Source organism: Gymnoscopelus braueri, assembly GCF_963280865.1.
Source record: "Gymnoscopelus braueri genome assembly, chromosome: 18".
Classification (NCBI taxonomy): domain Eukaryota; kingdom Metazoa; phylum Chordata; class Actinopteri; order Myctophiformes; family Myctophidae; genus Gymnoscopelus; species Gymnoscopelus braueri.
Genome location: NC_137618.1, coordinates 50,049,081 through 50,067,005, shown reverse-complemented (window position 1 = coordinate 50,067,005; position 17,925 = coordinate 50,049,081). Strand labels below are relative to the sequence as shown.

The 17,925-nt window shown below is 47.1% G+C and overlaps 1 protein-coding gene across 5 annotated transcripts in view; it reads left to right on the top strand.

Annotated features, from left to right (window-relative positions):
- Positions 1–17,925, top strand: part of LOC308073782 (glutaminase kidney isoform, mitochondrial-like) — a 65,983-nt gene that overhangs the window by 40,324 nt on the left and 7,734 nt on the right. For all 5 annotated transcript variants that reach the window (XR_013932042.1, XR_013932043.1, XR_013932044.1 and 2 more), the window contains exons 11-13: positions 9,621–9,671; positions 13,578–13,754; positions 16,708–16,839. Coding sequence is in view for 2 of the 5 variants with exons in the window: in XM_080412924.1 (XP_080269050.1) it covers positions 9,621–9,671; positions 13,578–13,754; positions 16,708–16,839 (360 nt within the window). In the remaining 3 variants the exon portion in view is untranslated. The remainder of the gene's footprint in view (positions 1–9,620; positions 9,672–13,577; positions 13,755–16,707; positions 16,840–17,925) is intronic.

The following is a 17,925-nucleotide window of genomic DNA, read 5'->3' as shown; positions in this document are numbered from 1 at the left end:
AATACATTTACATTGCCCTGTGGGGATTTAGCATTTTTTGTTCCAGTGATAATAATTCTTACCTCTACAACCACCGCCATCAGCTCCAACCGCTCCCTCCAACTCCTCCACAGCCACCTCAGCCTGTAACCCTAGAATAACATAAAATATACTTTTATAAATATTATGTGCATCTTTAGCAAATCATTTATCATCATCATATAGACCACATGCCACATATACACACTGAATAAATAAATATGAGATATAAATAAATATACATTTACCATTGCCCTGGTTTTAGCATTTTTTTTATTCCTGTGATATGATTGTGACATCTCACTCACCTCTACTACGGTCACCACCATGTCCACCTCCATCCATTGGCTCCAAAGCCTCACCAGTGTCAGAATCTAGAATACAATTTCAAATACTTTGGGTGAATATTACGCATTTAGCAAACACTCTTATCCAGACAGAGCTACTTACAATAGGCACATATGAGATCAAATAGTAACTACATTACTGTCATAGTGGAATTACAAAGGCAATTTTTCAAATACTTTGTGGACATGAAATGATCGTGACCAGATCATCAACTTGCATGATGATCAGGTCATAATCAGGTCATGGATGTCACAATAAAAGACATCAAAGGCTTCAGTTCAGGTCAGAACAACAACATCAACAAAAAACTTTGATCCAACAGGATTTTTGTTGTTGTTATTGTGGCCTGACCTGAACGGACACTCTGATGTATTTTATATTATGACAGCCATCATGTGCAGAGGGAGGGAGGGAGCAGTGCACCTGGCATTTTCACAAAGCATAATAAAATGAGCAGATCTACAAGCTCACAAGCTTGTATATCTGCTATTTTTAGGTGTTCTTTTTACACAATAAATCAATAGAGGCTAAACATTGTCATCATCTGATAGATAGATGCATATATAGATCGCGTTGCGAGGCGTTGTACGAGGCTCGCTCCGTTGTGGTCGCGAACCACATGTTGAGAACCACAGGTACAGAGCCTAAAAGGGCCTGTCGTTTTTTTAAGTTGCCAGATTGTGGGAGTGTAATAAGCAAACAGGTCTATGAAAACGAGCCCAAAAGAAGCGACTAGCCGAGTATAGGCCACATGAGCACTTCAAACCTATCTGAAAATAGCCGATCTACAAGCTCACAAGCTTGTAGATCTGCTATTTTTAGGTGTTCTTTTTACACAATAAATCAATAAGAGCCTAAACATCGTCATTTGATAGATAGATGCATATATAGATCGCGTTGCGAGGCGTTGTACGAGGCTCGCTCCGTTGTGGTCGCGAACCACATGTTGAGAACCACAGGTACAGAGCCTAAAAGGGCCTGTCGTTTTTTTAAGTTGCCAGATTGTGGGAGTGTAATAAGCAAACAGGTCTATGAAAACGAGCCCAAAAGAAACGACTAGCCGAGTATAGGCCACATGAGCACTTCAAACCTATCTGAAAATAGCCGATCTACAAGCTCACAAGCTTGTAGATCTGCTATTTTTAGGTGTTCTTTTTACACAATAAATCAATAAGAGCCTAAACATTGTCATCATTTGATAGATAGATGCATATATAGATCGCGTTGCGAGGCGTTGTACGAGGCTCGCTCCGTTGTGGTCGCGAACCACATGTTGAGAACCACAGGTACAGAGCCTAAAAGGGCCTTTCGTTTTGCGTTGCCAGATTGTGGAAGACTAATAAGCAACCAGGTCTATGAAAAACACGATCAAATCAACTAGTAACGAATACAAATCGATCAAATCAAGTAGTAACAAATAAAACTATAAAAAATGTATGCTTACCACTGGAAAAAGAACAATAGCCCCCACGGTCCAGACGGCTCTCACCCGTCGGTAGCCAAACAGAGCCCCCAGAGGCACCACTGGAGTCACTGTCTGTATTCTCAGAATAGGAATCCTCAGAATCCGACGCGAACCCGATCTCACTCTCCGTGTCACTGATGTCCCACTCGGGACCATGAACCCGAACAACAGGCACAACAGGCACGGTGACGGTGGCGACCCGAACAACAGGCACAACAGGCACGGTGACGGTGGCGATCCGTGCACTCCGACGGACGGGCGGAACCTCGCGGTCCTGGGTGTCGTCAGGTCCGACAATCAGACCTGGCTGGAGGTCCACAGGCGGAACCTTGCGGTCCTTGGTGTCGTCAGGTCCGACAATCACACCTGGCTGGAGGTCCACAGGCGGAACCTTGCGGTCCTTGGTGTCGTCAGGTCCGACACTCGGACCTGGCTGGAGGTCCACAGGTGGAACCAGACGAGCTTCCTTCTGTGGAGGTGCTCCACCAGGAGCCACCAAGAACCGGTCCATGGACTGTTGCCCAGATCCTGGGGTGTTCTTGCGCTTGCGTGTGCGCTTCCCTAACATAGCTACTCTCTCACAGTAGCTACACTATAAATAAATATAAACTTTCTCCTCTCTATTACCACCTATTTTTCTCCTATACTCTCCCTATATCGCCGATCTCCTACTATACTCCTATTACTTCCACCTATTATTTACCTCCACGCCCTCTCTATCTATAAATATATATATATATATATAAAACTCACTGGGATTTATATATATATCACTCACACTATGTAAATATCTGACTCACACACTACACACTACAATAATCACTACAATAATCACTCACACAAACTAACAATTCACTCAGATCACACTCGTTCACTCACCGTTTCACACAAATTCACACAATCAAACTCACCCGTTCACGCACTCCGTCTCAATCTCGCAACTCTACTACTAATACTACTAACTAACTAACTGACTGACTGACTGACTGACTGACTGACTGACTGACTGACTGACTGACTGACTGTCTGTCGGCTCTGAATAATCTTTGGTTTGGAAAAGCAAGAACGACGGGGCCGCGCGTCTCGCTTTTGAAGCATTTGTTTTGGTCATGTGACCGATCACGCTCGCGTTTCTCTCTGTGTGTGTGTGTGTGTGCGTGTGTGTGCGCGCGCGAGCACACCTGCGCAGGACCCTGTTTGTTTTATAAACAACAATGGTGGACGATCACATCAAAGCTGTTGGGGTAAAGTGCGCGTGGAATGCTTACAGTCTGTCCTGCCTGTGGTGTGTGTGTGGAACAAGTCGTCGCCCGCGCGCCTGTGCACATACGCGCACGATGTATTGCCTCAGATCTCACCGACATATCTGTGTAAACATTAGGTTTAGGCAGGAGGTCAGGAGAAGTTCATCCCCTCCCCCGCGAGTGTGCACGTACGACCACGCGTGCGCACGCTCGCCCCAAGCGCGCGCACGCTCGCCCCGCCTGCACTCACTCACCCACTGATCACACTCACAGTCAGTGAGGGCTGTGATGCAGCCAGGCAGAGAGAGAGAGGCTGCTCGCTCGATCACACTTTTGGTTTGAAACAAACAGATTGGCGGACATTATGCAGCTTTAGTGCTTTGTAATAACAGGTTTTATGTGATCATGTGATTGGATCACGAGATTTTTCAACTTCTATGTGGTCTAGATTGATGATATTTTGTGATGATGTGCCTGAGGGGGTAAACTAACGTGGACCACTAAAAAGACCATTAGCCCGTAGGCTACGGGATCGGCGCTTAACGGTTGGATTTATCGGCCCGTAGAACTACGGGCCCGGCGGTCAATGTGTTAAGATACTCAGAGGATCAATGGATCTGGTCTTTAAGATACTCAGAGGATCAGTGGGTCTGGTCTTTAAGATACTCAGAGGATCAATGGGTCTGGTCTTTAAGATACTAGAGGATCAATAGGTCTGGTCTTTAAGATACTAGAGGATCAATGGGTCTGGTCTTTAAGATACTCAGAGGATCAATGGGTCTGGTCTTTAAGATACTAGAGGATCAATGGGTGACGTGCACACAGATGTAAACTAAAAGTTTCCGGGGGGTGGGGGAGGGTCCCGTCTATCCACTGGAACAAAAACATTTCTACCACGACCGGCCATTTTGATGCTATCGCCCGTTGAAAATGGCTGGTTTTCACCACAAAAAAAAGAATCAGATCTAGAAGTGTTTTTCCACAAATCCTAATATAGGAATGGATGGAGGTGACTTTTTTGGGGATGACGTCACATCCGTCGATTCCTTCTAACAGTCAAGTTGTGTTAGAGCGCCGTCTTGTGGAATTAAAAATATATATATATATATTTGAAAAGACGTAGAACTACTTTTCTGGCACTCAATTTGTTAAATGGCTTTTAAGTCAAGACTTACGCATTACTAAAATGTAAGCTGTTGCACCCCACAAATTAGTTATAACGTATCTCTAAGTAATAACTAAATATTTACACCACCTTTTGGCAGCACTAAGTCCTAGGAGTAACTATTAACATGGCAGACCGTATTGATTTTATCGACAAATTAACTGAATACAACGAACAACCCCATCCTCAGCAACGCATTGTGCGAGAAGATTACACCCACTGGACATTTATGATGATTTTGCCATTTTTGCCAGACTCCGTTTTAAGAGAGTCGGCATTATGAAAATAACAGACATGCTAGCAGCAGACCTACAGCACAACAGCGACTTGAACGATGCGCTTCCGCTGAGTCTCCAAGTATGCGTTGCCCTGCGTTACTTCACAGGGTCCATGCAAAATTGACATGGAAAACAATTGACTTTTATTTCTTAGTGCAAGCCTCCTTGTTTTGGGTTATTGGACAATGCACCAGAGTGGTGTAGAGACATCTTTCATGTCTCCCGTGGGTTACACGGCGCTGCTCCGACGCCCCGCGGGTCCGAAAGCCGGAATCCGGACTAAAAAAGGCTGGAAAAAGAGCAGATCCACAAGCCTGTAAGAGCCTGTTGTCGTGGGGCGCAATACCGCCGGCGTCCACAAGGCGGTGCCGTCCCCGGTCCCTGGTTCCCATCAGGGTCCATGGACCACCTCCTACCAAGGGACGGTGGCTCCCGGGGCGGGTAGAGCGGGCGAGTGTGCACCGGGCACTGTGCCGTCAGGCACTGGGCTCCCTGGCCCTTCCCCTGTGTGAAGGGGAGAGCCAGGGAGAAGGGCCGACTGGTGCCATCTCATAGGTAGGGACCATGCCCAGGAAGAGGCACCTTCCTGGGGTAGCGATGGGTTCAGCGAGGCCCAAAATCCTGGTTCTCAAAAAAAATCGAAACTGTTTCTAAGTGTCTGCATGGGCTCCAGAGGTCCCCGGAGTCCCCTGGAGGACCCCCAGCTGAAAATCTCAATTTTTTTCGGCTTGTCGATCTGCTCTTTTTCGGGCTAAAACGGGCGGTACCTCCCAGTCCGTGGGTCGCCCGGCGTCGGCGGAGGGCTCGTTGGATCCGGGCCGGGGGTGCGCACGCGTCGGTCCCCCCAGCCACCCCGGGTCCCTGGGTGGCTGCCCGGGCAAATTTGCGGCCGAAAAACCCGGGAAAAAATTGAAAATTGCACTGTGTTTGCAGGCCCCGTAAGGCCTGGGGCTCTGGCCTCTCCCCTGCGTGAAATTTCGCGTGGGGGGAAAGTGGCCACTGGTGCCAGAGGATAGCTAGGGGCCATGCCCAGGAAGAGGCTTCTTCCTGGGGTGGCGGCGGGGCGGCGAGAGGCCCCAAATCCTGGAGGTTTCGGAAAAAGCCAGGATTTCTTCAGAGTCCAGAGCTCCCACGAAGCTCTGGGCTCAAGGCCTCTCCCCTGCGTGAAATTTCGCGGGGGGGGAAAGTGGCCACTGGTGCCAGAGGATAGCTAGGGGCCATGCCCAGGAAGAGGCGCCTTCCTGGGGTGGCGGCGGGGCGGCGAGAGGCCCCAAATTCTGGAGGTTTAGGAAAAAGCCAGGATTTCTTCAGAGTCCAGAGCTCCCGCGAAGCTCTGGGCTCAAGGCCTCTCCCCTGCGTGAAATGTTGCTTGGGGGGAGAGGTCGCCACTTGTGCCAGAGGATAGCTATGGACCATGCCCGGAACCGGGGCATGGTCCCGGGGCAGTGGCGGCGCCGCGAGGGGCCCCCTTGTCCTGGATCTCCGCGTCGTACCTCCCTGTCACCTGCCCGTAGCCCAGGAGGCGTCTGGCTCGTGCCTGCCTCCCTCCTTTGAAAAAGTCTCCCGGGCGAGACGCCAACTCGCTCCAGAACGTACCTATGGAGCTTGGCCGTCGCGATGCCCAACGCGAGGCTCCGTCTCGGGTGGCGGCGCGGGCCCCCTCCTCCTGGATATCCGCGTCGTACCTCCCTGTCCCCTCCCCACGGCCCAGGAGGCGTCTGGCTCGTCCCTGCCTCCCTCCTGTGAAAAAGTCTCCAGGGCGAGGCGCCGACTCGCTCCAGAACGTACCTATGGAGCTTGGCCGTCGCGAAGCCCGGGGCGAGGCTCCATCTCGGGGCGGCCCGGGTGGCCCGAGCGGGGCGCCCGGTGGTGGTGGCCGTGGGTCCCTCTTCCCCCTCCCTGCGAGAGGGGAGAGAACCATGAAATCGGAGGCCTCTTGCCATCGGGCTTATGGGAAGAGAGAGGCCTCCGGTCGGGCACGGCCGGGCTGACGGGCGCCCTGGAGGTCCTCGCCGGGCCCAGGAGGATCTGGGCTTTGCCGTGGCCCCCTTCTTTGAAATTCTCTCCCGGGAGTCTCTGCAACTTTTCCCATCCCGGATATATGGAACCGGCGTGCGGACGCCGAGGATGGGCGACGGCAGGCCCGAGATAGGCCTCCGGTCGTACGCGGTAGGGCGGCCTGGCACCCTGGAAGTCCTCGTGGAGCCCACGAGGATCTGGGCTCTGCCATGGCCCCCTCCTTTGAAATTCTCTCCCGGGAGTCTCTGCAACTTTTCCCAGCCCGGATATATGGACCAGCGTTCGGACGCTGGGGACGGACGGCAGGCCTGCCCGAATGCAGGGCCCGCCGTCGACCACAGTGGCCACTCTAGTCTCGCACTGTGTTCCGAGGAACCACGCCGCGCGCAAGGGCCGTGGAACCCACTACGTTTTCTGACCGATACCACGTGCGGAGAGGCCTTGGTGGCCTGTCCTCCGCACTCCTCCGCGGCCGACCCCGGCCTAGCGAGACCGAGACGCACCGTCTGTCCTAGTTGCCTTGCAACGGACCGCCCGAGGGCCCCCGCGGTCGGCCTCACCTCAAGCCCCATCACGGGGCTCGGCGAGGAGATCCGTATGCCGCGGGGGCGCGAAGGCGCGCTCCGGAGACTCCGTTCTCAAACCCTGCTTGTGTCGCGTACTCCGGCGACCGACCAAACAGCTGCGTAACGGGCCACGGGCGCCGATCCCCCGTAACATGCCGGCGACATAGCTAGGGGGCAAAGGAGGAGGTGGCGACCGACACAGTGCGCGCCTCCGGGAGCTCCCGCTCCTCTCACGGGGGACTTGGCGGTCTCCGCGGACCGGCAACCCCACAGCATGCGCCTCAGCTGGGCGCGCTGTCGCGGTGGAACAGGAGGCCTGCCTGGTTGATCCTGCCAGTAGCATATGCTTGTCTTAAAGGGCGCTGCGGACTTGTGTGAGTTGGGCGTGTAGGCACTGCCAAGTGCCCACGCCGGGACAGTACCTTATATGGGTGTAGACCACATAGTTTCAGATAGTAGACCTGCAAGGCAAGTTACCTTGATGGGGTTGGGGGCGGGGGAACTTGACATGAACCTGCAAGCAGCTATATATCTATGTGGGTCGTGCCCGGCGCCCCGGCTGTCCCGCAACTCAGCAGTGGCTGCGCCCGAGTTAATCGAACAAGATTCCCACTGTCCCCTACCTAGCGAAACCATAGCCAAGAGAAATGAAATCGGCTCAGACCATAGAGGGAAGAAGACAATCCTCACCGATTAAACAAGACCCTGCTAATGGGCATGATAACTATTGCGGCAGCGTTTGTACCACCAGGTACCTGCGGTCCGTAGTCCGCGGGACCCCCCGACTTATCGCCCGCCGATGGGTGCTTAAGAGTGGGTCCGCGGGAGTGGGTCCATAATAGTCCCATGGGCGTGCGTCGCTGTTTGTACCACCAGGTCCCTGCGGTGCATTGGCCGCGGCCTGTCACTCAACTTAACGCCCGTGGAGGGGTGCTTAAGAGTGGGTCCACGGGACCGCCTGGAGAGCCGGGTGTCCCCCGGAGGCGTGGGTCCCCCGGACTGGAGCGAGTACCCAGCTTCGAGGCTCCCTGGGCCGGGTCGAGGCCTCCCCGGGGGTCCCCGGCTGGAGAGGCCTGAGCCCGGCCAGGGTCTAGCCTCTGGAGCCAGGGACCTCCGGGGGTCCCCGGTCCACCTCCGCGCCCAGGGACGGCTGTCGGAATCGCGGGGCGTCGGAGCCGCGGGGCGTCGGAGCAGCGGTGTGCACCCCTCCCGTGTGAGGTAACCCTTTTATTTACAACTCTGTTTAAAGTTATATGTTCCAAATGATTTGTAAAAAAATCAAATTTTACATTACAAATACTTCAACCCAAACATTTAAGGTCAATGAGACATACATTTAAAGAACATTTAGTCCGTAAAATATATTCATATTGATGTCAATAATTTACAAATGTATACATCATTTAATATGATCTATATACTGCACAGATATTAAATACAAACAATGTACAATCATTATATCTGTAAATATATGTTGTAATAAATGTTCAAGTATAACTTAGTCAGTGAATTAACTAATTTCCTGCCAATCGCGCATAAATGCGTTCTATTAAATAGCACACTTGTCCACCAACTCGCATAAATGCGTTCTATAAAAAAAATTAGGCACGCTGTTTTAGGCACCGTAACACAGATCTGGGATGATCCATCGTCAATGAGAGAAGAAGTATGTGGATGTGAGATCATTCCAAAAAACGTCACTTCCGCTCGCCCTGACTTAACTCAGTTGCTGTTTTTTGCATTGAAAACCACTGTTTTCAGCGAGCCCCAGCCCCAAAATGGCTTATCGCGGTTGGAATGTTGTGGTCCGTCTGAATACACAGATCCCTCCTCTTACCCCTTCCCTCCGCATTTTTTGTTTTTTTGGAATACAATGTCGCCTCCACGGCGTTTCAAAATTCATCGGATGAAGGTAATTACGCTGACAAGGGGATAACAAACAATGTTTAATACCTTGGCGGTTATTGTGTTAATAATGACTGTAGTCTCACTGCATTGTAACACATTGGGCCTAGTATAGGCCTACTGTTGTTGATCCCATATGAAGCCAATTAAGCAAATTGAGTGACATCACTCACTGAACATAAAGATTAGTGCAGTGTGTAGGCAAGGTTACAATTCAACTTCAGAGAAAGACTAACCACGAGGCTTGAGCTCTTGCAATTTTAGGATTTCAAGGTTTAGTTAAATTTTTTCTAAAGCCAGCTTTTCTCTCTCTGCTGCTATTTTCAAAGTTTCTTCTATCTTCCTGCATATCTTCCTCATTCAAAGCTTGCAACGCAAGACATCTACATTGTCAGTGCCCTCACTTTGTCACTTCTGTTTCTAACAATAATACCTTATAATTCTAATAACTATAGAATTACTAAACAATAATTAATTACTTAATTAATTACTAAACAATAACTAAACTAAAGGACTAAAGGTAACTACCTAGAGGTCCTAAACCTCTAGTTATCATTATCATTATTATTATTATTATTATCATGATTGACTGTAGATGTTTCTGTGTTGCAGTGTTTCCCAGAAGGAACAGACATGACCTCCATTCTGGACTTCTACTTTCAGGTGAGACGCACGCACGCACGCACGCACGCACGCACGCACGCACGCACGCACACGCACGCACGCACACATACGCACACACAACCACACACACACTCGCGCACACACACGCACACACACGCAACCACACACACACACGCACACACACGCGCGCAACCACACGCACGCACACACGTCACATGCACACGCACACACTATTTCACACACACACACGCACACACACACATACGCACACGCAACCACACACACACACGCGCGCGCGCACACACACACGCGCAACCACACGCACGCACGCACACACGTCACATGCACACACACACACTATTTCACACACACACGCACACACACACACATACGCACACACAACCACACACACACACGCGCACACACACGCACACACACGCAACCACACGCGCACAAACACGCACGCACGTCACACGCACACACTATTTCCTGTCCACATAAAGGAGAGCATAAAGACACAAATCCTAATATACAATAGAGAGTCGCGCGCATGCTTGGCTGTCTGCCGCTCCAAGCTGTTTGTGGGTCTGCGTTCATACGGGTCCTCATGCTCTCTCTCTCAATACAAACTGATGGTCGCTCGACCATGCTCTCTCCGTCAACACAACGTTTCGCTTTCGTTTTCGCCTCCGCGCACCGCTGTTGCAATGAACGTCTACAGGCTACTAGACGAGAGCCCCGCGCAGCGACTAGACGGAAGGACCGCGCAGCGGCCCGAACCTCTAGTATATTACAGTTAGGGTTACATTCACGCCCACACATGCACATGCACATGCACACGCACACGCACACGCACACGCACACGCACACGCACATGCACATGCACAGATTATTTTACAGGTTTCATCTTTCCATAATGTGTAATGAGTGATGCTGCTTGTTGTAATGAATTATAAACTTCATTCAAAAACGTTTTAAATTACTTTAAACCTCCCTTTAAACTCCACTGGGAGTCTGAGGGTTCGAATCCACCGCTGTGACGTGTGCGTGTCCCTTTGCAAACCACTCACTGTCCTATTCTGTCCTCTCAAATAATGCTATTGGTGAGGACTAGGGGTGTTGGAAAAAATCGATTCGAATACGAATCGCGATTCTACTGTTGGACAATTCAGAATCGATTCTCTTTTTTTTTTTATCGATTTTCAAAAAAAAAAGAAAAAAAAGTTTTCTTGGATTTACCTTTGTGTGTTTACATTATTATCAGTTGATAAAACCTTTACAATTATAAAAGCTACATAAATGTACTCTGTTCTCATGCCAGCAGATTGGAGTAGATCCTGAAATCCTATGTTTTGAATCAAGAATCGTTTTGAATCGAGAATCGTTTGTCTTGAAAAAATCAATAAAAATCGGAATTGTGACCCCAAGAATCGGAATCGAATCGAATCGTGAGATAGCAGACGATTCACAGCCCTAGTGAGGACATTCTTATTTTCACCATTTAAAGCTTGTTTACAAGTGCTGCCGACCAAGTTTAACTTGGCAACCAGGGGTCTATTCCACGAAAGCGGAATTAAATTATCCTGGTTTGAAAGGCAAATCCAGGTTTGACAAGCCTGCGCTGTTCAGCCTGGTTTATTCAGTTCCACGAACGCCAAGCCTGGCTGAGAAGGAGAGGTTTGTCGAGCCAGGATCGTTAAACCAGGCTGAATGTGAGTTCACATATTCCTATAAAAGACCATGAAAGTCGATAGCAGAATCCTTGAACTTGACCAATCATGGAGCCCAAAACCAGAGCGGCGTTCTTCTCTGTGGCTGAACAGCAGCACTGCAGCAGCTCATGGAATCATACAAGGAAGTAAAATTTATAATAAGCAAGAAAGGAAACACGGCCGCAATAAATATAGATCCAGGGAGAACGCGTGGCAAAGTATTGCCGACAAATTAAATGCACAAGTTGTCCAAAAATATGCAATTAATGTATATACAAATCCATAAATATATAATTCAGTTAGGCTTAAATATAAGGAGTTTAAGTGAATGTTGGAATTATAATTATAAACTCTTAGAATAATTTTCTAATTTCTAATTTCTAAAATCGAAGATCTACAAGTGAAAAGCTTGCCTTTTGGCGGCCGGGGGTCCCCGGTCCACGGGGGTCAACGGGGGGCCGGGGGTCAACGGGGGTCTGGGAGTACCCGGCCCCCCGTGTACTCCCGGACCCCCGTTGACCCCCAACAGAGGTCCGGGGTATACGGGGGTCCACGGGGGCGGGGGTCCACGGGGGTCCGGAGGTCCATGGGGGTCCACGGGGGTCCGGAGGTACACAGGGGGCCGGGGGTACACGGGGGTCCGGGGGTCCACGGGGGCGGGGGTCCATGGGGGGCCGGGGACCCCCGGCCGCCATAAGACAAAAACATTTCGGGCTTGTAGATCTTCGATTTTCGCATAAGAATTGAATAAGTGTGGAAAAACTCATTGGTTTATGATTGGAGTCATTGGACTAACAGCTATTTCACAAAACTTGAAGAACAAGGCACTGGATTAATAAAGCTTGGCTGTTAGCCTGGTCCGGACCAGGCTAACTTCACAGCTAAATTGCCATGGTAACTAAGGCAGGATTGCTTCAATTTTCTTTCGTGAAACCGGATCATGGATAAACATATCCAGGTTTACTGGCTAAGTTCATCTGCCGAGCTAACTCAGCTTTCGTGAAACCAATTCCTGGATAATTTAAGCCAGGATAGCCGATTAAACCCGGTTTATCCCTAATCCAGGTTTCGTGGAATAGACCCCAGGTACCCATCAGAACATGACCCACACTGTATCCTACACCCAGTACCATAATATGACAAAGAGACAGTCGCACACATCTTAAATGTCTGCAGCCACTATAAAGGACTGTACATTGACACACATCTTAAATGTCTGCAGTCACTATAAAGGACTGTACATTGACACACATCTTAAATGTCTGCAGTCACTATAAAGTACTGTACATTGACACACATCTTAAATGTCTGCAGCCACTATAAAGGACTGTACATTGACACACATCTTAAATGTCTGCAGTCACTATAAAGGACTGTACATTGCCAGACATGACCGTCTGGTGGATCTGGTCTCAGACAAGATCAGAGAAGTACAGGAAAGGACAACAAAAATGTATAGACACAGCACTGTAAAACTAGACTGGTTTGATCACAATGACACACATATCAATTCACTGCAACATATTCCAAATACCTGCTCAAGGTATTTGGTATTTGCTCAATATCTGCTCAAAAGGCACTGTTGGAGGTGCGTCAGGCAGTAATGCCCAGCAGAAATACCATCACCTGTATCATGATATGTTCATTAATGAAATGAAAAAAAAAACTTTACTATCTTCGAAATAGGCTGCCCATTTCATTTGTATATGGACATTTGTTTTACATCCAAACAGCCTTTGGTGGAACGTATTATGGCCTTGGGATATAACTGTCAACTTATTGTCCTTGTGTTTGGGAGTCTGGGCCAAGTTCACAAACTTGTGCTCCGCGGCCTGCAATTAGGAGGATTGCAAAAGACAAATGCAAAAAAGTTGGCTAAATACTGTTCTGTCTCAGCTATTATGGGCAGTCTGTCTATCTGGAGAAGGCGATGTTTCATTTATCCTTGTGGCAAAAAAATATATAAATAAAAAATATCTGTCGAATTTCTGTATCTGTATATATATATATATGTCATCAATGTGTTATCTTTTTTCCTCTGTGTGTTAAGCATGTGCAGCAGTTGTATCTGGTTTGACCTTATAATGTAACCCTGTGATCAATGTTTGGATCTATCATGTATTGCGCTTTTTGTGCAGATCCAAATAAAATAATGTGTGTGTGTGTGTGTGTGTGTGTGTGCGCGTGTGCGTGTGCGTGTGTGCGTGTGTGCGTGTGTGTGTGCGCGCGGTAGCTGTGTTCCATTGAGGTGACCTGTGAGAGCGCCAGTGTCATGGCCGCCACTCTGGCAAACGGTGGATTCTGTCCAATCACAGGAGAGCGTGTGCTGAGTCCTGAGGCCGTGCGAGACACCTTGAGTTTAATGCATTCCTGTGGAATGTATGACTTCTCTGGGCAGTTCGCCTTCCATGTGAGTATTATTACTCTATTACTAGTAATATATTACTATTACTATATTACTGTGGAATGTATGACTTCTCTGAGCAGTTCGCCTTCCATGTGAGTATTAATACTCTATTATTACAAGTAAGACGCGCGAACGCTGGAAGCGATCGCAGCTCGAAACTATTGTGTATTTACGGACTTGTAATCTGTGTTATTTCACCGTGATGGGGAGAGAACATTGACATCGTGTGTGTGTGTGTGTGTGTGTGTGTGTGTGTGTGTGTGTGTGTGTGTGTGTGTGTGTGTGTGTGTGTGTGTGTGTGTGTGTGTGTGTGTGTGTGTGTGTGTGTGTGTGTGTGTGTGTGTGTGTGTGTGTGTGTGTGTGTGTGTGTGTGTGTGTGTGTTGCAGGCTGTTGTGCATTTTAATCAGAGCATTGTCTAAATTCCTGCACTCTGGCGCACTCTGGCGGCTGCACACAGACACACACACAACCCGAGCACGGTTACATAGTAAGCTCCACTTGGTCCTTCCGCGTTCGCAACTACTGTAATACTTGTATTTTGAATGATCTTCCACTAGCTTGTGTAAATGTTTTTGATTTTTCAAATAAAAAAATCTAAATCAAATACTTATATTAGATACTTGGAAGTTTGCCATCAGCACACAATGAAACAAAAACACCAAATTGTATAGAAATATAACAATCTTGGGATTCACGTTTACAGCCCACTTATTATTAATATTAATATTTTAATGTTAAAAAGGTCAGATGCAAATGTAATGTTAATGAATGTTGTATAACATCACCCCGTAGCCATGACGACCATGCAGACTTATGCAAAGGTTCAAATATAATTTATATAGTTTAGACTGATGCTAGGTTCATTGTTTACCTGTGATCCTAGTTTACTGAGACACTACACTGTCTCTGTATTCTATGATCCTATAGTTTACTGAGACACTACACTGTCTCTTTGTATTCTATGATCCTATAGTTTACGAAGACACTACACTGTCTCTCTGTATTCTATGATCCTATAGTTTACTGAGACACTACACTGTCTCTGTATTCTATGATCCTATAGTTTACTGAGACACTACACTGTCTCTCTGTATTCTGTTATAGATAAATTGATAACTTATATTAAGTATCAATTACCCAATAATAAAGCAGAGGTTCGAGAAGTGTTAAGACACAATCACCATTTATTTCAGGAGATCCCCGTCTGTCCCTACACAGCAATGTATGTAGACCAGCCCCTCCATTCAGTTTGCTACCCTCTTTTATACAAGTCAAGAGGGGGAAAATAGACTTTCAATTCAGTGGTAACACATGTCCTTATATGGGCACAAGGGATAAAATAGGACATCACACTAAACACCTTAAAAGGCCATTTCAACAAAACTCAGAGGAAACACTATAATAGACACATGACATTCTGTTGACAGGTGACAGATCCCTGTCACCGTTGCAGCTGTTCTCTCAGCAGGGGAGCTAACTAGTCTGCCACCAGCATCTACCTAACTATCTTAGAATCGTCAGACTGCCATTACAATTCTATGATCCTATAGTTTACTGAGACACTACACTGTCTCTGTATTCTATGATCCTATAGTTTACTGAGACACTACACTGTCTCTGTATTCTATGATCCTATAGTTTACTGAGACACTACACTGTCTCTCTGTATTCTATGATCCTATAGTTTACTAAGACACTACACTGTCTCTCTGTATTCTATTATCCTATAGTTTACTGAGACACTACACTGTCTCTCTGTATTCTATGATCCTATAGTTTACTGAGACACTACACTGTCTCTCTGTATTCTATGATCCTATAGTTTACTGAGACACTACACTGTCTCTCTGCATTCTATGATCCTATAGTTTACTGAGACACTATACTTTCTCTATGTATTCTATGATCCTATAGTTTACTGAGACACTACACTGTCTCTCTGTATTCTATGATCCCATAGTTTACTGAGACACTACACTGTATCTCTGTATTATATGATCCCATAGTTTACTGAGACACTACACTGTCTCTCTGTATTCTATGATCCTATAGTTTACTGAGACACTACACTGTCTCTGTATTCTATGATCCTATAGTTTACTGAGACACTACACTGTCGCTCTGTATTCCATGATCCTATAGTTTACTGAGACACTACACTGTCTCTCTGTGTTCTATGATCCTATAGTTTACTGAGACACTACACTGTCTCTCTGTATTCTATGATCCTATAGTTTACTGAGACACTACACTGTCTCTCTGTATTCTATGATCCTATAGTTTACTGAGACACTACACTGTCTCTCTGCATTCTATGATCCTATAGTTTACTGAGACACTATACTTTCTCTATGTATTCTATGATCCTATAGTTTACTGAGACACTACACTGTCTCTCTGTATTCTATGATCCCATAGTTTACTGAGACACTACACTGTATCTCTGTATTATATGATCCCATAGTTTACTGAGACACTACACTGTCTCTCTGTATTCTATGATCCTATAGTTTACTGAGACACTACACTGTCTCTGTATTCTATGATCCTATAGTTTACTGAGACACTACACTGTCGCTCTGTATTCCATGATCCTATAGTTTACTGAGACACTACACTGTCTCTCTGTGTTCTATGATCCTATAGTTTACTGAGACACTACTTTGTCTCTCTGTATTCTATGATCCTATAGTTTACTGAGACACTACACTGTCTCTCTGTATTTTATGATCCTATAGTTTACTGAGACACTACACTGTCTCTCTGTATTCTATGATCCTATAGTTTACTGAGACACTACACTGTCTCTCTGTATTATATGTGTTTACCTTGTTTATTGTAAGCCACTCTGGATGAAGAGCGTCTTGTTGACTAAATGCCTACATTGTTGTGCGTGTGTGTGTGCGTGTGCGTGTGTGTGTGTGTGTGTGTGTGTGTAATGTGTGTCTGTTACAGGTGGGTTTGCCAGCTAAGTCGGGGGTGTCAGGGGGCATCCTGCTGGTTGTGCCCAACGTGATGGGCATAATGTGTTGGAGCCCCCCGCTGGACAAACTGGGGAACAGCGTGAGAGGAATACACTTCTGTACGGTACGCAATACACACACACACACACACACACACACACACACACACACCAGCTTTATAAAGTGCTTTAATTCAAACTCAAAGCAAACGGCAGAATGCAATGATTTTTACCACAATATAGATCTATTTAACACTGTTAATGAACAAACACTCTATAGTAATGATTACTATAATAAAAAAGCTTTATTTATACAGCACCTTTCGAAACAAAGTTACCAAAGTGCTTCACAGAGATAAAATACACCATACAGTAGAAGAGCACAAAAAAATAAATACAAAATATGAAAACATTAACACATTCCATGCCAGAGTTTAATCTCATAATGTACTCACCAGTGCCAGCGTTTTATTGTTGTTTTTTTGTTTTTTTCATGTCGCCACAGACCTCGCTAAATAAGTTAAAAGTGCGCGTTCATTTGGTTCTAAACACACAGCGGATCTGTGAGAAACGGCCAGCGAAAACAGTTTCCAAATCCGTGCCGCCATCTTGAAGATACAGCAGATCAACGCTAAACAGTGATCAGCGAGGAGAAAAACAACAACCGAGAAAATCGAGTTTTAAACAGGATCCCAGACAGGAAGCGGATACGATCGAAAAAAAACGGAACCCGAATAATTCTGTTTCCGACCGGAAACCGGAAACGGAAATGGATAAAAAAAAATCGGAAAGTGCACCTGGGGCAATTTCAATGGGAATCGGCGGTTCGCGTAGATCTACACGACTGGCACGCTGCGGCTTTAAATAGGTTCGCGTAGATCTACGCGACTGGCATTCAATGTGTTAAAAGCAAAAAAAAAAGAAAGAAATTATGCAGCAGTACAGTAGGACACAATGGGTAACAGCATTTAGGGAATACAAGCGCCTCTATATAAGTGAGTTTTCAGGAGGGATTTGAACCGGGGCACAGACCCTGCAAGCCTGATCTCTAAGGGGAGGGCATTCCAGAGAGTCGGGGCTCTAAAAGCGAAGGCTCGATCACCTTTTTTTTTATGGGAGAATGGGATTTCGAGTAGAGCTTTGTCTGAGGACCTCAGAAATTGCGCTCTGGTTTATATGGCTCGAGTAGGTCGGAGATGTACGAAGGGGCC